The 25,812-nt window shown below is 38.3% G+C and overlaps 1 protein-coding gene across 2 annotated transcripts in view; it reads left to right on the top strand.

Annotated features, from left to right (window-relative positions):
- Window positions 1-25,812, top strand: part of SGCG (sarcoglycan gamma) — a 157,595-nt gene that overhangs the window by 61,531 nt on the left and 70,252 nt on the right. For both annotated transcript variants that reach the window (XM_058277057.2, XM_058277058.2), the window contains exon 3: window positions 21,633-21,734. In XM_058277057.2, the coding sequence (XP_058133040.1) occupies window positions 21,633-21,734 (102 nt within the window). The remainder of the gene's footprint in view (window positions 1-21,632; window positions 21,735-25,812) is intronic.

Genomic DNA, 25,812 nt, shown 5'->3' with positions numbered 1-25,812 from the left:
AATGGATATAAGCTTTATTTTAGAAATACGTGTGAATTAATTTTGTAAACTGTATCCAAATGTAAAGTGACTTTATGCCTGGTTTACAGTCTTGTCATACAGTGTAGCACTTAAAACAACTATTAGGTACTATAAATTTAGATTAAATTAAGTTGTGCCAACAGCTAAGTCCGTTCCATTGACTTAGAGTAGCTAATCAGAGAAACCAGCAGACTTTCCTGCCATCCCTGCTGCTATTCATAGCTAGCACTTTCAAGTGAGATATGGTCATTTGGACATGCTATTTTCTTCGACATTAGTAACCCCTTGTTACTTGGAAGGGAATATTCATGGTTCTTTATTGTCCTTCAACAAAACAAGAAAAATTTGTTTTCTTTTGATTATGGGATCAAAAACAATAGCACTATTCCATGGAAAGTGCCAGACCATAATAAAAAAATGGTGGCTAGCCTTTGAGTCATTTTTCTTAAATTCAAATGACATAAATAATACTATTCTCCTATATGTGGGAGTTTGACTCCTTGATTTTACAAATGTTTCATTCATTTTATTCATATATAAACCAATGTACTTCTTGAATACAAATCCAGACATGCCAGGGAGGTAAGGTACCATAAAATAACCTTTTATAGAGTTTTGGTTTTGAAATGCTAAAGTCAGAAATGGCTTTCCATATTTGAAGAGAACTATGGAATTTTGAACATGGAACAATTATGGTATAGTTCTTTACCTAAATTCAACTTAATACTCTATCTGTGACCCACACAGTCATCAGAGTATAGTAAAAATGAATTATTTCCAAAATTATCAAAGTTTACATGTCTTCCTCTACTTAGATCCCCAACATTTTAATAATGCAAGTTAATAATTTTAAATGTATGACTTCTTCAACTCACTTGCTTTATTTCATTATGCTTTTATACTTCACTGTAGAAAACAGTATGATAATCACCAGTAACATATTCAAAAATGCCAAGATAAAATTGGGGGTGGGGAGCAAGTAAAACATTACAAAATGAAAACACATGGATGCCAAAGAATATTGAGACTTCAAAATGAAAAAAGGATAAGAGATATGGTTAAAATGTTGATAGGAAACTAATCTCAACTCAAATGAAGCTGCCTTAAACAGTTTATGTACCTGTCCCAGGTAACAAAGGACCCAAATTATGGATAGCTCACAAATCCAGTTTTACTCTTAAAATTTCAAATTTTATATAAAAGCAGTGTTTATCCACTAATATAACTTCTATAATATACATCTGTTGAATATACAGAAATATTTAGGAAACTATAACAACTGATGTTAAGCATAGAGGTACTAGAATATTCCGTTAGCCATTTTAGTTTTGTAGTCTGCTGAAAGCAGATACCATGAAATGGGTTGGGATAAAAATGGGAATTTATTTGCTTAAGGTTCTGAGAAAAAATGTCCAAATCAAGGTATCATCAAGGTGATGCTTTTTTCTGAAAGATGGGCTGCCATTTATCCTTGGCTACTCAGTCACATGGCAAGGCAAATGGCAGCATCTCCTGGCCTCTTTCTTCACTTCTGGATTTCATTGTTTTCAGCTGCTTGCTTCTTGCTTTCTCTGACTTTGTTTGAATTTTATTCTCTTATAAAGGGCTCCAGTAATAGGATTTAGACATATCTTTATTCAAGTGGCTCACACCGAAACTAAAGTAGCCTCACCAAAAGGTCCTACTTACAATGGGTCTACACCCACAGGAATGGATTAGATTTAAGAGCGTGTTTCTCTGGGTACATGCAGCTTCAAAACACTATACCATCCTAATAGTTAAGTCACTGATAGTAAAGCAAGATGTCAATTATTCATGTATTAGGATTCTCCAGAGAACATAACCAACAAGATATATACATGCAAATATTAAGAGATTTATTATAGGAATTGGGTCACTTGACAGTCGAGATTGGCAAGTCTGAATTCCATAGGGCAGGCTGTGAATTGGAAATTTAAGGAAAGTGATTCCCCAGGAGAAGTTAACTGGCTGAGGTATAGACAGAAATTATTCTTTCTGACTCCTGAAGTCATCATTTCCCCCCTAACCTTCAAATGATTGGATGAGGAGACTTCTCTTATTGCTGAAAGCAATCTCCTTCATTGACTGTAAATGCGATCGGCCATAGATGCAATCAAGTGACTAATGATGCAAATCCATCTATGAAATACCCTCATGGTAACAGTCAGGTTGGTGCTTGCTTGACCAAACAATTGGACATCATAACAGGACCCTAGCGAAGGTGACACATGAACTTAACCTTCAGTCACGGAAATATACATTAGAAGAAATCAGTGCAATAATGTGGCCAATTTTGTTTTGCTTTATTGCAAGTACTGCAATATTAGTTTTGGTTACAATATTTATGGGGTAGAATATATTCATGAGTCATGTCAGTAAGTATGTTAAAATAAGACATTTTTAACTGTTAAGGACCTTTATAAATTAAAAAACTTTACAGTTATCAATATTTGCCTGCATATAAAATATTTAAGTGTGCTTAATAAATGTAACTAAGATAACTACATTAATCCTAGAAGTTAAATTTCCTTGGACACTTCTGTTTGACCAAAAAAATGATATAAATAATCAAAGCAGAATTAAAAAACCAAATATTAGAATTAAGTTTACAGTTCTCCTATAAAACATTTTGTTGATAAATTTTTTCATTTTCATTTACTTTGGTAGGAGGCAAATTTGCCCTTTATTAAGTGGTAAAAAACCAAGTGGATTTACCTGAGCAAGGATTTAAAATTAAATCCAGCAATTAGATATCTTCCATCAAGCATTTTCCCATTAAGAATTTTTCATTTAGCAAAGAAGTGAGCAGACAGCCTGTGTAGATATTTCCTTAGACAAATGTTTTATCATTAAACGGTAGTGATTATTCAAAGGAATGTGGGAAGAAAGTTATTAAATGGCATTTTATTTCAACCCCATAATTATAGAATCATTCGAAAGAGTTTTAGAAGACACAGTGGGAAAAGAATGCAGATATACAAATGACTATAGTCTGTCTTTGAATGCATAATTATCATGCAAGTTCCTTAAAATATCATTTTTGTAGCAATATTTTCTATTATCTCCATTTGTTAACTATAGCATCTTACAAACTCGCAAAATATGAAAAAACTTCTTTATACTAACTATATATCTTCATCTCTATAATATCAAATTCATACCAAATGATACCCAGGTCCTTTCTGGTATAAAAGCTGATGATTTTATGCCTAATACCCTATCTTTATGGATTTGGGCAACTTTCATTGGCTTACTTTTCTGTATCAAGGTTCATACCTTATCCTTACAAAACTCTTGTTGCTTTGAGTAAGTGTAAATGTGTGTATTATATACTAGCTTTGGGATAATCTGATTTGTATTATGAATACTTAATTTCATGGCAAAGATGAAAATCATTAAAATGCCTTTATATTGTTAAAGAGCTTTATTTCACATTTTAAAACTCTATCTAGTTTACGTTTGCGGGACTCAGAATTCTAAGGTGTCATGATCACATTAGCCATGCAGCCACTCCTCCCCTGGGACCTGCTTCTCTGATGGAAGGTCCCCCATATATCCGCCCTTGAGAGATGTAACATTGATTTCTCAGACTGCCAAAGAGGGGACATTTAGTAAGGTCTACATCACAAACTTGCAAGGCAATATGGAGGAGCTGGGGGCCCTCCCAACCACCGTGGGGACCGAAGTGACCAGTGTTTAAAGCTCTCTCTGTAGGACCCTGAGGCCATGCCTCCGATGTACGTATCCACTCTTACTTAGTATGAAAAATCATGAGTGTACTCCCTTCCTATTGCACCTAAAACAATAGCAAGACACACAGGCAAACACAACAAATCCCAGCAGTCTCTACCACGGACCCTATAGCTCAGCCCAGTTACCTCCCGTCTAGTCTTAAACCATTTCCCCATTGCCCATAGGCCTCTTGTAGTTCCATTAACAGGTCACTCTTGCTTCCATGTTTTGGCATACAGTAAACATTCCCTCTGCCTAGAAACAACCACCCCCCACCTCCAAACCAAGCATACACACACATACACACACACATAAACCATTAGGGTCTCGGCTTAAAATGACTTTCTCAGACAGATGTTCTCTGATCACCCAAGCACAGTCTAAGCCTCCAGTCATTCCCTTTCTGGATCTCTGGTTCACAGCACATTACAATGCATGCTGCATTTCTCTGTGGTGGTTCATTATCTGCTCACCCACTAGCATTTCCGCCTAGGAGCACCCAGCATAAAATGGACGCTCTGTAAATATAAGTTGTATAAAGAAATACACAATTGAGGGACTGATCGACTGCACATTCCTTATCTGCGTTGAGTCAGCTGTTGTTACATGGATTTTAGTAAATGAATAGACAGAGGCAGAGGCAAAACAACCCAGAGAAAAGCCAAGACGATTAATGAGTAGCGGGGAATATCAAGTCACTAAAGAGAGAACTACGAGGCTAAAAGAATAAGAACAATGTGAGGGAGCCAAGGAGTGTTGACGCCGCAGCAGGGGCTCTCCTGCTTTGGAGAGCATGACAGTTAGCTGGGAAGGTCGTTGGAAACGGATCTTGCTGAGCCTCTTCCCAAGAGGTGCTGGTTGGTTGGGTCAGGACAGGAGCCCAGGGGTCTGTGAAGTCCCCCTCACCAGGTTTAGGGACCCCACTGCAGAAGCACTGTTGTAGTTTAAACTACAGTCAGAGAATACAGTTTCTTGTACTCATTTGCCAAGATCGCCTATTATCTCATTTTTAATGCTTTAGGCTGACAGTGCTGATCTGTCTTGTAATATAGAGACATTCTACTCCTTAACGGGTGAAGTGAAAACAGAATAAGGAGTATGCCTGAATGAGATAATACAAAACAAGAACTTGGGAATTCTCCCTGAAGAACGGTCAACCTCATTACCTAGATCTCACCATTAGTCTTACCAGCAAATAAATTAAATGGGATTACATTTTATCAAATAATTAACTCATAAAAGAAAAGTGACTGAAATTATCTTTGCCTAAGTCGCTTCTGGCTCATTCATTCAACTTAAAGAGATCAAATTTAATCAAGACCAAAATTAGTCTACTCAATAATCTTTCCTGTTATGATGTTCAATGTTTTACAGATAGGAGTTTTATCAGATTGAATGGAGAGTTTATAAAACGTATCTTACTGCAGTCATTATGTGAATTTTTAGTGACTATTCCAAAAGTCCGTTTAAAGATATTTTGCTCCTCACACCCCTCTGCCACCCCTCACTCTGAGGCTGAGCGGCTCAGGGAGCAGGCGCCCCCAGCAGCCTCGGCTGCGAGCACGAGTGCGCCCACGCTGCGCAGAACCGGCCTGGCTCGTGCCCGGAGGACTGCAGCTTTGTTGTCAGGGGAAGGAAGGCCACCGGCAACCTCGGTCGTGAGCCCCAACGAACAATTTCTACCAAAAGGGAAAAAAAAAAAAGGAGTAGAAGGCAATCCAGTTTATCTGGCACCCAGACTACGGAAAAGATTCTTACTTCTCCACTGTTCCTGACTAGTATGTTTGATGCCTCAATTTAGCAGTTTTGCCCTTGGCCTTTTGCTTGCTTTCACAGAGACCACGATATAGGGGGAAAGATTCACCGTGCCCAGAAGAGGCACACCCGCGCGCCCTTCCTTCCCCACGCATGCCTGCCTCCTCCGTCTACACCTGCCTCCTCAAGCCCGCTGTCCTTCTCCGTCTACACCCGTCCCGCTCCATGGCCGCCCTGCCTCCTCCGGCTACACCTGCCTCCTCGAGCCCGCTACCCTCCTCCGTCTACACCATTCCTGCTCCCTGTCCGCCTTGCCTCCTCCGTCTACACCCGTCCTGCTCCATCCGCGCCCCGCGCCTGCGTCTGCACCTGCCACCTCAAGCCTGCCGTCTCCTCCACCCGCGCGCTTCTCAGCCCCCGCCCGCCTGTCCGCTCCTAGGGGATCTGATACTGCGTCCTGAACCTGCCTGCCTCGCCTTCCCATGTTTTTCAAATTAACTGAGATGTGATTAAAGAAAAAGTATGACACTTGCATTTTTTAACCATCATCTTGGTATATATTTTTTCAAATTCTTTTTGTCTCTTTAAAAGGTATTTTATTATATCAGGGCTTTCCAGTCTGAAAAGTAAATGGAAATTTTTGATTTATATGTTACGCATAATAGAGTGGGATTGAATCAGAGGTCACAGAAGGAAGGAACATATACTAACTTAATTGCATTTTCTCTCTAAGAAGGGAAGATATTATTAAGAGGAAGTTTAGAGGAGGAAGATAAACCTAGAGCTATTCCAAGTACCGAGGAATCTCATTATCGCTGGTATCACTGATACAAATTCTATTATTTCTGGTGTCTAAAGATACAAATAGCACTGAAGTTTTAATTTTTATCCCAGGGATATGCCTTCAATTTTCCTTTTTATTATAACTTTTCTATCATATGAGTGATTTAACCATATTTCAACAACAGGAATAAAAAGGCAAATTGGCACATGGTCTCAGAAAGCCATAGGTACTTCCTGGGAGATGTGATATTCATCAGCTTGAACTACAAATATAATTCACATTCCTGTTGCATGGAGTAGTGTTATAACAAAATTAATGTGCTTAGAAGTAAATTGATTCACTTTTTTCCATTACCCACCAACAATATAAAACTGTATAATGTCTTCTGGTAACATAATTTCTCATAAATGCTAATGAAGATAGTACTTTGCAGTTATAAACCAACTAATCTCATTTACTTGTTTGGGTTTTATTTGTAAAAAAAAAAAATCTACTTTAAAGATACTATGAAATAGTAGAGCAAGAGTTCTTAACCTTTTTTGTTGCACAAAGACCCCTTTACCAGTCAGGTGAAAACCATGGCCCCCTTGCTGAGTCCACATTATACTGTGCATTGTTTAATAAATATAGTCACACCCACACCAACACATCCCCACAAGAGTAATGTTGTTGTTTTTTTTTTATTTCAATTCAAACTCACGACCCCTTGTTAAGAATTCCTACAGTAGAGAGAACATTAGCTTGGGAATCAGACTGGGCTAGAGTCTTGGTTTTAATTAGAATTATGGTCAATCTATGATGCTTTGAAATCACACAAAATAAAAACAAATATTGATTATGATTGTTTATATTAATAAATGTATAGATCTATGTCAAATAAGCTTGGCACAAAATTATGAAATTCCTTGGCCAAAGTTGCTCTCCATTCCATTTGCAGTATAAAATGCAAGTATCTGTCATCCTGTTAAACTTTTCACAATAAATTCATTGTGGAAAGTCACACTTCAGACAAAAAATAGCTAAGACATTGGTAAAGTATGGGTCTCTGTGCAGATGATTTAGTAGAAGTTAATAACATGAACTGGCAGTTAAAGCTGTAACTAAAACAAAGTCATAGTTTGTCAATAGTCACTATTGCTCTATGGCCATAAGTGCTATTTACACCTGTCACACATGAACATCAGACCAACTTCAGATATTCTAGCTGCACAAAATAAACATGAAATAACACATTGCAAAGATGACAGTACTCAAAAAATAAGATATACAGAACAGGGCCATTTACTTTGTCTTAACAATGAAGGATACTAGATTCTTAAGTATGTTTCTACAGAGTAATCACTCTATTACAAATTTCATCATTGCCATTCCACAAGTAATCTAAGACTCTAAAAGTGAAATTAGGACTTTGCTATCTTGGCCCAGCCACACTCCATACAGCATTCTCCAATTCTCCAATACCCTTTAATCAGGCCCCATTCTTAACTCTTGCTGTTATGTATGCTTCAAGTACATAGTTGTATATCAAAGGAACTTCTTGAGGGACCAGGAAGGCTCCATAATTCCTTGATTTACAGGCCTTACACATTATTAAATAAACCAGAAATACTTTATGATCCTAAAACATGAGAAGAAATAGAAGATAACTTTCACATGGTACCCCAAATAGCTAAGTTGGCACCCCAGATAATAAAATAAATATATATTCACACAATTCTATCACATACCTACACATGCTCACACACACATAAACACACATACGTACTAGCTTGATGCCACTGAGTTACTGTAGGATTTTTAGGTAGTGGTGATGGATCCGTGGTTACTATAAAAAAATTGATTAGTCTATTATTTGTTAATAGAATCTGATTCTTAATGGACCACAGCATTCTCTTGCAAATGCACTTGGGTAAATTGTTCTATAAAATGTGCACCCTTAAAGTTGTTGCATCCCAAAATTTACTGAGACACATATGTAGTTTGCCTAATATTGACTTTCGTATCTAAATGTCCAGATGAGTGGCAGCAAAAACTTTAATTGTTCTCTAGCACAGCAAGCAAATGAGAGCTAGGATTTGCACCCATTTCATTTGACTTGAAATCAACACTTCTTTGCTCAAACTACGGAGGTATCTTAAAGAGTGGTAGTTGAAATAAACAGTTGATCAAAATACATATTTCTTTAGCATGTGTTTCAAATCAGAATGTTTCGAGAAATGACTGAGGATGACTAAATAATAAAAACCAAAGTGTGAACTTGGCAGTAATATGAGTGGCCAAACAAAATAATTCATGCCAAAGCATTCACTTGGGCCCTCAATTATTGTTTCTCTAAAATTTGCCAAGTTTCCTTTCTACTTTTGTAGCTTCAAATGAGGAAATTGCTATTAAACCCCTTTAAACATTCTTTGTATTAAAGTTTCAAGTTTCTATAAAATCTGCCAATTAAAAAATCTCATATCTTTTTTTTACATATCTGCCATTAAATATTGCCTGAATTTTCTAGAGAAGGTGTTTCCATTATGTTCTTCTGCTTTCTTGAAAACTTTGCTCAACTCCCATTTTAGAAAGACCAAGTAGGCATTAGTAAAGAAGGACTTCTTTCCTTGATTCAGCCTCAATTTCAGAAATTGTCCTTATGTAACACTGTATAAAGACCAAATATATCCCTCTACCATGTAAGAATCAAATAGTTGCATTTTTTATAATTTTATAAGCAATACTGGCATAGATACAGAATTAACCTCAGTCCACAGAAGAGGATTTAAAGAGTGTTTAAATGGCTTCTTACTTAACTTTTAACTAGTGGCAGTTCTGGGAACTCAAACCCAGGGAAAAAGCAACTTTAGCCAAAGTATAGAAAATATTTCAAATGTTATGAAAATACAAATCTTTCCTAAGTTCTAAAATATCAATTAAGTGGAAGAATGTCTAGAAAAAAATAAATAAATAGAAATAAGGAAGTAAATAGAATATCATAAAGGGTGGGGGAAGGGGAGAAACAGAAAATTTGACTCAGAATTTCTTTTTTAAAAAATGTCTAAGAGGTTCTCTAACCTTTAAACGAAGAGCTTAAGCACCATTCTTTACAAACTATTCCAGATTATAGTAAAAGATGGAAATCTTTCCTATTTGTTGGCCAAACTAAACTAACTTAAATAAAACATAACACCAAAAAACTACAGGAAAATATCGGTCATAAAATTAGAAACAACACTTAAAAATGAGATACTAGCACCTCAAAGCTGGCTGTATATTTACAGAACAATACACCATGACGAAGTTAGGACTTAATTCATGAAAGCAATGATGATTGATAATAGAAAATATATTAATTTAATTCATCACTTTCACAGGTCAAAAAAGAAGCTATGTGCCATCAAAATTCATTCCCAATTTTATAAAATCTATTAATAAACTAAAAATTGAGAGATACTTCTAAGATAACATGGTAAAAAGTAATTTACAACAATCCATCAGCCCAAACATTCTTAATACCGAAACCCTAAAGACAATTCCCATTGAGGTCAAAAATAAGAACAGGATGCCGACATTACTGTAATTTAGCATTTTTCTGAATGTTTGATAACTGCAATAGGACAATTTAAGTAAGGAAAGAAATAGATAAAAAGCAGATAATTACTCGAGAAAAAGATTATTTGCTGATAATTTTAATGTTGTCTTATAAAATCCAGGAGAATTAAATGAAAAACTGCCAAAGCAAATAAAGTTTACAATGACTAAATAAAGACACAAAAATCAGTGTTCACTATCCTAAGAACCTATCAATTTGAGGAAGTCTACTGACAGTCCTGGAAAAAATCCCAAATGAAAGAAGAGAAAGCAGGGTGAAAAGGTTTAATATTAGTTTTATTCATAACTAGGCAGAATAATTTGGGAAAACTTGCCCTAGTAGATAATTGAAACGTTCTATAAAGGAAGCATAATTCAAACAATATGGTGCATAAATACCAAATGGAAAAAAAGATTTCATAAACGGTGGAAATACAAATTGGTAAATTTAGTGCAGTTATAATTTGTACACTTTTCTGACAGTGTTATACTTAATATAAATGTTTTAAAAATAAAACATTAAAAAGGAACTCAGTTGGAAAAGGGCAGTAAACTCAAACATATTCTACTAATTTAAAAACTTTTGTCACATAATAACCAATATTTCAACATACAATCGGACAGCTACCCATAAAACATTTTATTTTTAACTGTGTTTATTACCTCTCATGAACGTTCTTGTGCTGCTTTCATCGCACAAATATTTCAATACATTTGAATGTTGGTTAATGAGGGGAAAACATTACTTTGTTGAGTAGAATAGTCTCCCTACATCTTATAAAAAGATAGCACAGACTACAGGGTCTAGATCCAAACTTCCTGTGCCCAAATACCAGCAACACTACTTGATAGCTTGGTGACCATTTGCAAGTTGCTTAATTTCTTGGTGCCTCAGTTTCCTGCTCTGAAAGGAAGGAAATAATGGTACCTCTGTCATAGAATTTTCATGAGGATGAAATGTTTTCTCAACTTTTATACGGGATTTGAAACAAAGCCTACTACACTGTAACAAATGTGTGTGTGCTAAGTAGAATTTGTCCTGCCTGGCAGTGTCTAATTAATCTTAAATACCACTGGTACTCACAGCCTGTCGTAATTACCCCTGCTTCACTGCTCTTCTGACATCTAACCGCATAGAACACTTTTGTCTGTTTTTGTGTTTCATCAAGATGGAGCTGTGTAGTTTGTTTTCTATTGCATCTGGCTTTGTTCACGCAACACCGTGTTTGGTGAGATCCACCCATATTGTTGCGTGTAGTTATGGTTCATATATGCAGTTCAGGTGTGGCCCGCCTGAACCAGGTGGACCTTCATCTGTCTGACCGACATCCTTAGTAAGCAGAAGAAATTTGGACGCAGGCCACACAGGAAAAGCCAGAAATCAGAAACAAAACAAGAGTAGACACAAGGAGAGAGCGTGCCGTTGGAGCGGGAGGCAGAGATGCCAGCCAAGGAACCCCAAGGAGCGTGGCAAGCCAGCGCCAGAACGCCACAGGCTTTGGGAAGAAAGCCCAGTCTTGCAGATGCCTTGGCTTTGGACTTTCAGCCTCCAAAACCATGAACCACTAAATTCCCATCCTTAGGTGAAGTAGCATGTGATATGTGTCAGAGCAGCGTGGCAAACTGAGACCCCAGCTTTCCTGCTCAGTGTGGTCGACGGAGCAGCAGCAGCAGCAGCCCCTGGGGACTAGAGTCTTAGAAATGCAGACGCTCAGGTCCCACTGCTAACCCACTGGATCAGAATCTGCCTTTTAGCTAGATCCAGGTGATGTAAGTACACATTAAATTTGTCAAGAACCATGGAAACTTTTTCCACTTCGTTTCAGTCAGTAAGCGTGGTGGGCTAAAATATGGCAATCCCCTAAAGATGCCACATCCTAATCCCCCCGCTCTGCAATTATATGGCTACTTTTCATGGCAAAATGGACATTGCAGATGTGATGAAGAGAAGGTCTGAGAAGAGCTGATCCTGGCTTACCCAGGTGGGCCCAGTAGAATCACAAGCGTCTTTATAAAAGGGAGGCAGGCAAGGCAGAGGCAGAGAAGGGGCTGTGATGCTGGAGGCAGAAGTTGGCATGATGCTGGGCTGCAGGCCAAGAAATGCTGGCACCCCTGAGAAGCTGCCAAGGGCAAGGTAAGGTATTCTCCTTTAGAGTGTCCAGTAGGAACACAGCACTGCCAACTCATTCAGGTTTCTGACCTCAAGAACTTTAGGATGGTAAGTCTGTGTTACTTGCAGCTACTAAGTGTGTGGTAATTTGGTACTGGGGCGATAGGGAACCAATACAGGAGGCTATAGGAAAAACACGTGCCATCCCAGGTAACCCTCAGAAGGTGTGGAGTGGGCAGATGGTGATTAAGGACCACAGTGCTAGGTCTTCTACAAAAAGGGAAAGTTAGTTATTTGAAACGATTAGCTAAATTGGTAAATCCAGGAGAATGCACAGGTTAATTAAGCCTCAAGAAATGAAAGGAGAAGTACCATGCTGTTTTTACCACTATAGGTAGGTATTATGATTTATAGTGTGAAGGTGAGGGTTCTCTTTTTCTTTTTATGATGTTTCTGGCTATTCAGGACTCCTTACCTTTCCAAATAAATTTAATGGTTGTGTTTTCAATTTTTTCTTTAATGCTGGTGGAATTTTTATTGGGATTGCATAAAATCCGTACATCAATTCGAGTAGAACTGACATCTTAATAATATTTAGTCTTCCAATCCATGAGCATGGAATGTTCTTCCAGTTATTTAGGGCTTTTTTGATTTGTTTTAACATTTTGACAATGCTCTTTAATCCTTAGTTAAAAAGGTTTAAAAACAATGCAAGGTATTGGTGGTACGGTGAGATGTTATATGTTTGTTTGATGTTATATGTTTGTTTTTAAGTTCACAACTATTATGCATTTATTGTTTATGTATGTTTATGTATGAGTGATATATTTCAATTAAAAAGTTTAAAAAAAGAAATGAAGGGGGAAAAGCTTACAGAAATATGAAATGCTCAGATAAAGTGAGGGAAGTTGAAAACAATGGAATATTGGCCAAATATAGTTAGGGTTTCAGGGAAAGTTGATTAGGGCATATACCAGTTTTGTTGTCACGGGAGAAAATAATGATTGGAGGGCAGAATCACACATGATCTTGTAACTCAGACTTTGACATTCAGAAGGGTTTCTGCTACAGTTAAAAGTCCAGGTAATAGGGGAGAAAGGGGAGAATTTACTGAGGAGTGACGTTGTCTTGCTTGATCTACCTGCTGCATGTTCTCCCCCCATGAAAGGGACTCTGGCTTGCAGAGCTTCTAGTGTTCTGTGTAAACTGCCTGGGGAGGCATTTTCCTTCCTGGATTATTCTCCCTGCCCCTTGCTATTACTCAGAAGTGCTGAGCCCACTGAGAGTGCATCGTGGGAGAAGAACAGTCAGAATTCTGCTAACAAGTGTTCTTTGCCAAATGAATGAGGGCAGAATCGCATTAGAAGTTATACCAAGTAAAACCTTGAAAGCAAGCAAGCACTGAGATGTTATATAAAGGTTAAACTGATGATATGCTATAATACAGGATCCAGCTGATAATTGGGTTTTTATTGGCTGAACTGTTTTTTGGTTTTGGTTTTTTCTTACAACAGGTAACTTAATAGTTTAACCTTGCAAACCAGCACTTGTGTGCCAGGCATGAAACCAAGGGATGAGAATATTTGCAATTGATCTCTGCGTTCAGGGGATGCTCTACTTAGCCTTTGCTGTGAAACCTATTACTCCAATATAATGACTTAAGACAAAAGTCATTTCATCCTATCTTTTGATTTTTGAGGTCAGGAAGCTGGGTAGGGCTCAGCTGGACAATTTTTCTGCCCAGTGTGTTGTTAACTGATACGGGGCTGGTTTGAACTGCCTGAGATGACTCCTCTCACATGTCTGGGCCACTGCATAATGGGAGGCTGGACTTGACTGGGAGGCTGGGCTGAGCTAGAAACGTTGACCGAAGAGCCTACATTTAGTCTCTCGGCATGGTAGTCTCAAGTTAACTAACTGAGTTTCTCACATGGTAGCTCATGGCTTCTAGAGTGTTCCCAGAGGCCCAGGCAGAAGTCCCAGACTGACACATCAGCTCCTGCATTCTTTTTTTTTTTGTCTTTTTTTTTGGTCTTTATTTTTTTCATGATACATTAAAAAAATATGAGGTCCCCATATACCCCCACCGCCTTCACCCCACTCCTCCCCCCATAACAACAACCTCCTCCATCATCGTGAGACATTCATTGCATTTGGTGAATACATCTCTGAGCACCACTGCACCTCATGGTCAATGGTCCACACCATAGCCCACACTCTCCCACAGTCCACCCAGTGGGCCATGGGAGGACATACAATGCCTGGTAACTGTCCCTGCAGCACCACCTAGGACAACTCTGACCCCCAAAAATGCCCCCACATCACATCTCTTCCTCCCACTCCCTACCCCCAGCAGCCACTATGGCCACTTTCTCCACACCAATGCCACATTTTCGATTACCCAAATTCAAGGGGAGGGGAATTAGACTCCACCTCTGGGCAGGAAGAGAGGCCAATAATTTGATGGAGACAAATAGCTAATATAGAGGTACAGGAAGGGTGCTATGATGGTACAGGTGTAACTGAAATGAGCCTTGAGAAATTAATAAGAATTTGCATATAAGAAAGTAGGAATGTTATTCATGCCAAGCCAACAGTATGAGCAGAGACATGGCAGCAGGAAAGAATCTGGTGTATTCAGAAAGCTGTAAGCAGTATGCAACAACAAAGCACAAAGATGGTGGGCCACACTCAAACCACAGGGTCCAGGGAAAGCAAGCCTGCCCCTCCTCACGGGACAAGGGTGGAACTGCACTGAGGCTTCAGACACTTCTCAGAACCCCTTTCAATGGCAGGGTGAAGAGGGAGCATCAGCTGCATTCCCCTCCACACCCCCACATTCCCAGCCTTGCCACCACGATCTGCCTGTGGCCCACTGCAGTTAATGCCGGTTGCCCTCCTTCCCTCTAAGTTTCTGTCCATGAGAAACTCTCATCTCCTGCACTTGAACCTTCATTACTCTGTATTGTCCACTGTCCTGTCCTCCATCCCCAACCCTCCCCAACTCTTGAAACCCTTCTACGCCACCTTCTGGAACTCAGGATTTATCATCTGCAGAGCAGATGTCCAATTTGTCTCATCACTATTTACTCTGAGCACCTGATGAAAGAGCCAGGGTTCTCCACTGGACAATTACTGTTTTCCCTTAACTATGAATCCATTTTTGTGACGATGTGAGTAGCCCGTTCTTCAACAAGCTTTCCCTTTAGTTACTTTGATCTGCCTGAATTGGCAGATAAGGCTTTGCCTTATCGATGGCTGCACTAATCCATAGCAATCACCATCTGGATATTCACATTGTCCCTGCCTTGGCTGGCAGGATCCTCTGAAGCTGGCTTTCCTTCCTGTCGACTTGTCCCTGCTCTTTGAATCATTCCTTGTTTCTACGCACATGATTGTCCAGGCTTATCCTGCCCTTTCTCCACTCCAGCCCTGAAATGAGCTGTTTCTCCAAGGAGCCATTGTTCCTTTTAATGGAGAACATTATTTCACAAGCTAAGATTCAAGTGCCAGGCAAGTTCATTGCTAATGGGTTATTGCTGCTCCCAGGCCCCCTCGGAGGATATGTATCACTCACACACACACACACACACACACACACACAGCGTATATATGGAAAAGAGTGAGTTCCCAGCATTACATCCAATTTCAGCCCAATACAGGGTTTGATCTGGTCCTCCCATCCTTGACAGTGAGAAACTTGGTCCCCATTTTTCTTAGTTTACTTGTTCAGTCAATTCCCTTTCACGTGTATGTTTGTCCCTTACTCTATTTCTGCCATCACCTGCTCCCCCACGTGGTTGCGCCCCCCTATTCCAGGCTTGGACGCCCTGCCCTGGGTGGCTTCAGTGCCAGGAGTTCTCACTCGTAGGCTCTGACACTCACTGCTGTTTCCTCCTCTTCATGGGTGCCCTTTCACCCCTACAGGCTGACACCCACACATAGGTCCCACCCCTTCATGGGTTTCCTTTGTGCCCTGCTTGGGAGCCCCTGCAGATCCCTCATCTTCTGTCACAGAAGCTGACTTTTTCTGCCCCATTTAATTGTCTTGGGATTGTGTGGGAAGGGAAGTGCAAGGAGAAGGGAAAAGCAGGAAAACAAAGAGAAAGAGCTCAATTGCACATTCGTAAAATTTTAATTGTTCATATGCAGAAAATACATAGAATATGACATACACAGATTTTTCTGACAAAAAACATTAACATTATAAATCATGTAAAACTTACTTAAACTTCCTGGTACTAAAAGATTCACATGCCTTTAATAAAACAATTGCCATCCCACTTAATGAAGTTTGCCTCAGCACTAGGAAAGTCAGTTGTCACCCCAGTTGAGTCTCTTTACAACTAAGAGTGCCACCTGCTAGGAGAGCTGAAGCCTCAGGCATGAGGATTCAGTCTTTCTTCCAATCTCCTTATGTCCAATCTCATGCCATGGAAAGGCTTTACACCTTTAAAGGGAATTGGCCCCTGAGGTTGTATTTCCTAAATCTCTGTCCACTTGCAGCCATGCACAGGCTCATAGTGTGTTTGACTTTTCTGTTTCTTTGATTTGTGACAATAGCCTTAAATCCTTAGAGGAGAACCTAACATCCATTGTTCTAACTTTTTTAAGAACAAACACTTGACCTCAGTGGAAGTCTGTATCCCTTAGATTCTCAGAACAATAGAATTCTTAGAGAGCTTTGGCCTGGATGTTACATATCAAGAGATCATTTTACTGGAGAACAGATGTCACTCAAATGATAGAGCACCTGCTTCCCAGAACAAGGTCCCAGGTTAGATCCCTGGTACCTCCTAAAAACAAAATAAAAACAAATGGAAAAACAACTCTCCTTGGGGACCGGATGTAGCTCAGTGGTGGAGCACCTGCTTCCCATATACAAGGTACCTCCATAAAAAAAAGTGCCAGATTGTCAGGTCATCCTGAGCTCACTATGTAAACCAGTGTAAAGTTTTAAAGTAAACACTAAATAAGATAGTAGAAATCAATCTGAATATTTGGTAATTGCCATGACCATAAACATTAAATTCTACTATTAATAGATATTATCAAATTGCATTTTTTTTAAATCTATATACTGCTTACAAGAGACAATTTAAAGAAGTCAACTGAGAAAGCCTGAAAATGAAAGATGGAAAAAAATATACCACATCAGTACTAACTCAATGAAAGCTGGTATAAAATTACTCAAAGCCATTTTTAGTGACACCAAAATGCATGAAGTCTTTAAGTAAAATCAAGCAAAACTGTGCAAGAAAGATCTGTATTCTGAGAACTATGAAACACTGAAAAGAAATTAAGGAAGTAGAGAGGCAGACAGTGTTCATATTTTGGAAGACTCAATTTTAAGATATCAGTCTTCCCAAATTGATACTTATATTCAATACAATGCTGATCAAAATCCCAGCAAGAATTTTGTAAATCCTACAAGATCTAAAACTTATTTTTAAAGGCAAAGGAACTAGAATAGCCAAAATAATTTTGAAAAAGATCAAAGAATTTACACTATACACTATACAACTTCATTTAAAGTTAGAATAATTAATACAGTGAAGTATTGGCAAAAGAATAGACCCAGATCAATCGAACAAAGTAGAAATTTCAGAAATGACAACATGGTCAGTTGACTTTTGACAAAGGTATAAATGTAGTTCAATGGAGAATGATATACTTTTCACCAAATGGTGTTAGAATAATTGGATAACCATATGCAAGATAATGAATCTGATTCTCATACACAAGTTAACTCAAAATTGATCATAGACCTAAGTGTATAACCTAAAATATAAATATTCTAGAAGAAAATTAGAAGAAAATCTTTATCCTTGATTTTAAGCAAAGATTGCCTATAAATATCAAAAGCATGATCTGTAAGAGAAAATTGATAAATCGGACTTCAAACCTAAACCTAAACTTTTACTCTTCAGAAGGTACAGTTAAAGGAATGAAAAGACAAGCCACAGACTAAGTGAAAAGATTTCTGAATTAAATGTCCAACAAGGGATTCATATCCAAAATACATTAAGAACCCTGATACTTCAATAATAAAACACAAAATAGCTCAAAAATGGGCAAAAATTTAAACAGATATTTTACTAAAGATATATAGATGGCAAAAAGTACAAATTCTAAACATTAGTCACTATGAAAATACAAATTATAACCAAGATATAACTACATACTTACTAGAATTGGGGAATAAAACTAGCAATACCAAGTGCTGCCAAGAAAGTATCAATATAAGAATATATTCCTCATAGGAGTACAAAATGGTATAGCTACTTTGTAAAACAGAGCAGTTTGGCAGTTACTTCTTATTAAGATAAACATATACCTATCATATGGCCCAGGAATCCCATTCCTAGGCATTTATATAACAGAAACGAAAACTATATTCACACAGAAAATAACACACAAAGGTTATAAGCAATCTTGTTCATAATCATCAAAAACAACCCAAATGCCCTTCAGCTGATAAATGTGTGAAAAAACTGGTACCGTCATACAGTGGAATAATACTTTAAATAAAAACAAACTCTTGATTTAATATGAATTAATCTCAAATACATTCTAAGTGAAATAAACAAGATTCAAAGGACTATATACCGTATGATTCCATCTATGACATTCTGGAAAAGGCAAAATTACAGGAAGAGAAAATAGATCAGTAGTTGCTGAGGGATGGGAGTATGGGTGGGAGTTGACTGCAGGGGAAACAGGAATTTATTTTTCTGATAGAACCTTTCTGTATCATGATTGTGTTGTGGATACAGAAATGTTCAATACAAACGGTAAATCTTCTTTATAAAATATTACTCAGTATAACTCAATGTACTTAAACTAAACACAGATAGCCACGTTTTGTTTTCAAGCATTAGTATGATGACTTGATGTTTGCAGGAGTTTATAAACTCCTTTAATTAAATCCATACCATTTTATGAGTGAAAGTATACTTATGTCTTCTCAGTTCCCTCTGTTTATAAATAAGGAAAGTTAACAGAGAAGGAACTGTTAGCTTTAGTATTCTGATTATGTTAATTAGCTACTTCAGAAGTTAGATTAGCATTAGTTTATATTTCTTTTTCCTAATGTAGCAAAATGGACCCCAGAAAACAGCTGGCATTTGTTCACATGAACCCAGAAAGTCAGTGGAAGATTTTTAGATTTGAATTTATAATATTAAAATTCAGCTTTGGTTTAGCTCAGAGCCAATTGCCTCAAAGATATAAAATTCTTCACGGAGATGTTTGCTTAAAAACCCATACACGATGGATTTTATATTTATGTTCTTGGTTTAACTTCATAGCTTTATAAATGCATGGTTGAAGCCTGTGAGAAACTCAAACAGTAGTTGTCAAGCTTTTTGTCTCCAAACCTTTTCATTAGCCAAACCTGACCTGAATCACCACATGATGAGCAGCTCAGAAAAAGCCCAAGTGCCTGTAGTAAGAGGTCGGGTCCATCACGTGCAGAGTTGAAACCACTGCTCCTAAAAGTCAGCTTTGGAAAGACTATGACAGTAGTGGTCCATGGATGGATAACTATGCACAATAGTTACATTTACTTTGCTCCTTTTTAATGGGTCTGTTAATTGATAGAGTCCTTGAAATGAGACATCTAAGGCACAGAGGGTGTTACGGTTCTGCAACAGAATTGTTGCACACCTAGGTATATACACAAGAGAATTAAAAAATGGACTTACACAGATACTTGTTCACCAATGTTCACAACAGCATTAATCACAAAAGCCAAAAGATAGAAACAATCCAAGTATCTATCAACAGATGAATGGATAAATAAAATCTATGTAATATTACTCAGTCATACGAGGAAGTTCTGATACATGTTACAACATGGGTAAACCTTGAAGACATTATGGTGAGTGAAAGAAGGCATATACAAAAAGACAGATAAACACAACCTTTCTTTCTCTTTTTTTAAAGATTTATTTATTTCTTCCCCATTCTCCCCCTCCCCCGCATTGTCAGCTCTCTGTGTCCATTCGCTGTGAGTTCTTCTGTATCTGCTTGTATTCTCATTAGATGGCTCAAGGAACTGATCCTGAGACCTTCCGAAGTGGGAGAGAGGCAATCATTCTCTTACACCACCTCAGCTCCCTGATCTGCTGCCTCTCTTATTATCTCTCCTCTGTGTCTCTTTTTTGTTGTGTTATCTTGCTGTGCCAGCTCTCCTCATGGACCAGCACTCTTGCGTAGGGCATTACTCTGTGCAGGCCAGCTCACCACATGGGCCAGCTTGCCTTCATCAGGACGCCCTGGGCATCAAACCCTGGACCTCCTATATGGTAGATGGGAGCCCAGTTGCTTGAGCCACATCTACTTCCCACAGCCTTTCTTATTTCAAGTGTATTATTGAGCTCTCTTGCTTATTTTATTCTTTAAACCTTAAAGTATGCAAGTAATATTAAATATTAACGCTCTTATTACAAACATGAGGGAAAAAAATTCATGGAGTTCCCATTTCTATATTGTTTTATTATCTCAAAAGTTCAAATAAGCTGTCCTACTATCTTTGTTTTTCTAACTATCCAGTATATTAACACTTTCCTGGTGTGTTTAGCAGGTTGACCTATGAATTCCTTAGACTTTCTGCTGGAATTAATTTAAGAGTGTCTTGATTAGGTGGTAAAAATAAATTTGAGACAAACTTAAAAAAATTTTTCCCACTTATCTGAAACTCCTAGAATGGGCAAACAGAAATAAATTAGAGGTTACCAGAGGCTAGGGAGAGGGAGTGCTTCCGTTTTCTTTAGTGAATGCAGAGCTTTTCTTTGGGGTGACAAAGTTTTTGGGATAATGGTAACGGTTATACAACATTATGAGTGCAATTAATGCCACTTAATTGTACAGTTGAACTGGTTAAAAATAGCAAATTCTCTGTTATGTATATTTTACTACAGTCTTACAGTCTTAGCCAGAGCTGCTGTCACAACTACCTCAAACTGGTTTTGACTTAAGTAACATGAATTTATTAGATTATAGGTTCCGAGGCCTGAAGTTCAAATCAGGGCATTTGCAAAGCCATGATACCTGCTGGTCAGTGGGTGCCTGCTGCCAGCAGTCCTTGGGGTTCTGTGGCTTGTATTCCCAGTCCCCTTACATGGTGCTGTCCTGTCCTTTCTGGCACCTGTGACTTCCAGCTTCTCTTTATAAGACCTCCAGTGCCCTGGATTAAGACACACCCTCATTCCATTGGGGCACACCTTAACAAAAATAACTTTCAAAAGTCCTATTTACAATGAGTTTATGCCCACAGGGACACAGACTAAAATTAAGAACATGTGTTTCTAAGGTACATAACCCTATTTACCACAACCACAAAGTTGTTTTTTTTTTAATCAAAAGTAGTAGTAATGGTAAGATTATTTTCCTTTATCTGGGTAGTAGATTCCTGGATGTTTATAAAATGATTCTTTAAATCTATCTTCTAAGTAGTTCTCTATACAACATTAATAAAATACTAAATATTAATATTCACGTTTTAAATATGGTGTTTAGGAAAAATAGAGAAAGAACTGACAGAAAAGCTATGAAAATACACTCATAACTTAAGTTAAAACTAAGAAGTGAAAAATGAGAGCAACAAACTCCGTTATGTTGTCTTTTTAATAGACAGGAATGGGCCACTTACGTGTTACGAAGGATGGGCTTCGCCTAGAAGGGGAATCTGAATTTTTATTCCCATTGTACGCCAAAGAAATACACTCCAGAGTGGTAAGTAAACAACGAAGCATTTCAGTAATTTGTACTTTGTAAAAAATGAATAATGGTTAAACGCAGAAATCCGATGTGTTTTTTCAGAGGAGCATTCTTAAGCGTGTATACGTGTACACATAATAATGTTATACTTTTACAAAAGTGTTAGCTATTATGTTGTAGGCCTTACCTCTGTTACATTCCAAAGCAGTTCCATTTTCCTGTGCTTCAGAATGGAATCTTGCAGCCTCAGTAATTTAGGTCATAATAAACTAAAGGTTTTCGAAATAGAAACCCTTACCAAAAACTTTCCTTTTGTGCAAATAACTTAAGTCTACTGATTTCATAGCATTTTAAATTATCTGAGAAGCCTAAACTAGTTTCTTATTAGTATGCTCTGTACTGACTACACTAACTACAGATTTTGATCCTGTCAGTCTCTCTAAGAGTGGATTAAACATCATCATTAAGTAATTGAGTGACTTTAAAAGTAAATCTGCCTCAATATATCACTTACTTCCATGGAATTGATGGCAAATTCAGCTAGCCGTTATTTGTAATGTTTCTGTTTTCCTGATGTGATACTATGAACTTTATAGTAGAGAAACATTGTGCTGGATTTAATAGATGATTTTATCCAAACATTAAAACTTTGTAGCCCATAACTTGTGAGATGTTGGAACACTTATTTCCTTACATATTTCTGGTTAGGACAGGATATTTCAGCACCTCCCATCTTCAGAGCTCAGCACCAGCTACTAGAGGAAAATTACAAAGGAAATAAAAGTCCTGCCACTGAGAAAGAGGCAGGCTTGCTAGAGATAAAACACACATCTAAAATAGGCACTGGTGCCACGACCAAGCAGCACTAACAACTGCAGAATGATACGGCATAAAACGTGTACATAAATAGTGACTGCAAAAGACAGATTTGAGTGAGAGCAAAGCAGAAAGTAGTTATGAGGCACTGTTCTGTTACTTCTAGAAATAGCTTAGTTGTAGTAAGGAGGCAAAAGGCCAGCAACAGGATTGGCTGATACGTGTATGAGTCTGCGCGTCTTTAGCTAATAGACTTACATTAATCGTGATGGCATTTCAGTGTGTCAAATACCCCTGACATATGGAGATGTGGTAAATTAATGCAAGTTTTTGTAAAAGAAGAATGCAGATATGAACAAAGAATTCACGTATTAGAACTTAGCCTTCTTTGGCTGATCCCTGCCCCCCAAATTTTGGAAGAAATCAGACTGGTAGAAAGGCCTGTAAATGAAATCTGGTGACCAGATCATAGCACAGTTAATATTCTGGAATTAATAACTACTTTTAGTTTTCTTAGCAGACTTATTCCCGTATACTTTTTAGAAAAACGGGAGCAAAATTATACAAAATAACATCAGGTAATCACCTACTAAACTTCTTAATATTGTGTTAATAGGATATATCAATCAACACAAAATTAAGGTAACATTTTAAATGTGGTGAGCTATACAGTATTTTGTAACTAATGACTCTCCAATAATAGTCACTGAATAAAATTATGAATAAATTATGTCTTGTAATTTCTATATGCACTGATATATTAATTTTTTCAAAGATGGGTCTAGGAAGTAATTTCCATGAAAGTACAGAAAAGAAATCTTATTTGCAAAATTTTATACAATCCATTCATCTATATTGTTGGCCTGGGAAAACGTCATTAGAAGTGTAATTCATTAAGGTGCTCTGACCTCTAACAACTGAACTTGGTAACATTTCAAAAGCACTATCTGAGGTCCAGTCCAGATTATACTTTAAGTCCATAATTTCAATTTATCCACTCTGCTGATGAACCCAAATACACAGCAATTGTCCTAAAATTAGAAGTTATCTTAAAAATATATAGCCATGTTGAAAAATATGAAGCACATTGTGCTAACATTTGACTTGAAGGAATTGTCCACAAGGCTCACAGCCCTGAGAAGAAGTAGATGTTTAAAACCAATGCCAAGTTAACCAGTCTGCTCCTCAGAAGGAAAGGACTGCTGGAGACCCACTCTCAGCGCTGGCCCAGCACTGCCTGCCCTGAGGTTGCCTGCCTGCCCCGAGGGACTTCAGGGAGAGCCCAGGCCTCCTGGGCTTCCCGCACACCTGGGAGGCCCTGCAGCCCCGCACTGGATCCTTCCTCTTGGTTGAAGGCTCTTGTAGATGTCTATGTGAGGTGAAGATCTCTCTTTATTCCATTAGGAAAAAAGCAAACAAGAGAAACAAATGCTATTGATTTGCCCTGGGGTGCCCAGAGATGCTGACAATCCATTCTCCACAAGATGTTTGACAATAGGCGAGCCTCCAAAAGCACCTGGACTTAAAGCATAGTCCCACGCAGGAGGCCACAGAGGGCCAGGCCAGGTTGCTGAAACTGTCTCTGCAGGTTGGAATAAAGACCCTTGGAGGGGGCGGAAAAAAAGCAATGGAAAGTAAAAGAGACCAAAGTGTTTCTTCCAGAGATGGGGACTCCGGCCAGCCCCATTATTTGAGACAGTGGCGAGAGACAGAAAATTGCTGCAACTTCTGATCACGCTTAAATGCAGCTGCATCTCAGGGGGCATAGCAGAAAAGGTGCCAGGACAAGACCTGGATGTGTCTGAGGACTGGAACCCTGAACCCCTATAAGACTGAGACCCTAGGGCTGGTGGAAAGGAGCAAAACCATTAGGCTGTGTTGAGTGCAGAAAGAAAAGTTTGTCTACATGACCAGAGCTTGAAAGTTGAAACTTCAAACCATGTGAGGAAAAGTTCACCTAAAAGATACTTAATGAAATTTACCAAAAAAACTTAATGAACTTTACAAAAACAAAACAAACTGACCTCCAACCAAAGAAATGGTCAAGAAACCTGAAAATGACTGCAAAAACATTTTAGGATTCTCAAAGAGAGAAAGCTATCTTTGGAGTAACTTTCATTAAAAGAACAAGAAATTAGAACATCACAGGTATAATAGGGTAGACTTCTGTTTTCAGAAGTAACAGGGATCAGGTTTATCCTCCAAACAACTAGTAAAAAAAACAAAAAACAATAACCATGAAACACTAGTTCTCAAAAACTGAACAATAGGCAGCTCAGAACTTCCAGTTTTCTCTTAAAAAGGAAAACAAGTGATTAGGGCTAGGGTTGACCAAGTTACTGCCTGGAGAGCTGTTTCCAGGTTGCAGTGCAGGTGAAGGTGGGTAGCTATGCAGAGGTAGGTGGTCTCCCTGAGTTGAGACCGTTGGGAGTCCAGGGAGAGCAAGGAAGCTAGAGTTCACAGGACACAGAGTACCCTAGAGGAACTGCACACTGACAGAGCTCCCGAGATTGCAGAGTTCACCCACTCCTTCCACTGACCCCAGTCTGTAGGTAAGTATTTATCGACATGTGTGTAGGGAAAACTACCTGAGGTTGGGAAATAACCATTTGACAGAGCTCCCGAGATTGCAGAGTTCACCCACTCCTTCCACTGACCCCAGTCTGTAGGTAAGTATTTATCGACATGTGTGTAGGGAAACTACCTGAGGTTGGGAAATAACCATTTGAAGAGAACAGAAGGAACAATCCCCAGGGTATAAATCCTCAGAGTATAAAAAACTCCTAATTCATGGGGTGCCAGATAGCGTAACCAGAAGTATCTGGCTCTGTAATGGTTCAAAACCAGCCCTAAAATGATGTTGCTCTAGTCTTAATAAAACTTAAAAGGAAGACTTGAAAGTATCACAGTTTTCCAAGTGACCTAACTGTGTCCCAGAACAAAGCTCAAGAAATGTCTATTCCATCTGTGCACCAAGATAGAAAGAGAAAAGATAAACATGCTAAAGAGAAGAGAGACAGATGAGACCTGGATTGGTCTTCTAGAGATGAAAAGTATATCTGAGTTGTTTTTGGTGAGTTTTGTTGGGTTTTTTGGTTGTTGTTTTTTTGTACCAGGGCCGGGGGTTGAACCTGGGACATTGTATGGGAAGCCGGCACTCAGCCACTTGAGCTATATCCATTCCCCTGAGATTTTTTTTAAAAAGTCAGTGGATGAGATTAAGAGTAGAATGGGCACTAAAGAAGTAAAGTTTAGTGAGCTTGAAGACACAGCAATA

The sequence above is a fragment of the Dasypus novemcinctus genome, chromosome 15, assembly GCF_030445035.2.
Source record: "Dasypus novemcinctus isolate mDasNov1 chromosome 15, mDasNov1.1.hap2, whole genome shotgun sequence".
NCBI classification, from domain to species: Eukaryota; Metazoa; Chordata; class Mammalia; order Cingulata; family Dasypodidae; genus Dasypus; species Dasypus novemcinctus.
This window is presented reverse-complemented; position numbering and strand designations above follow the sequence as displayed.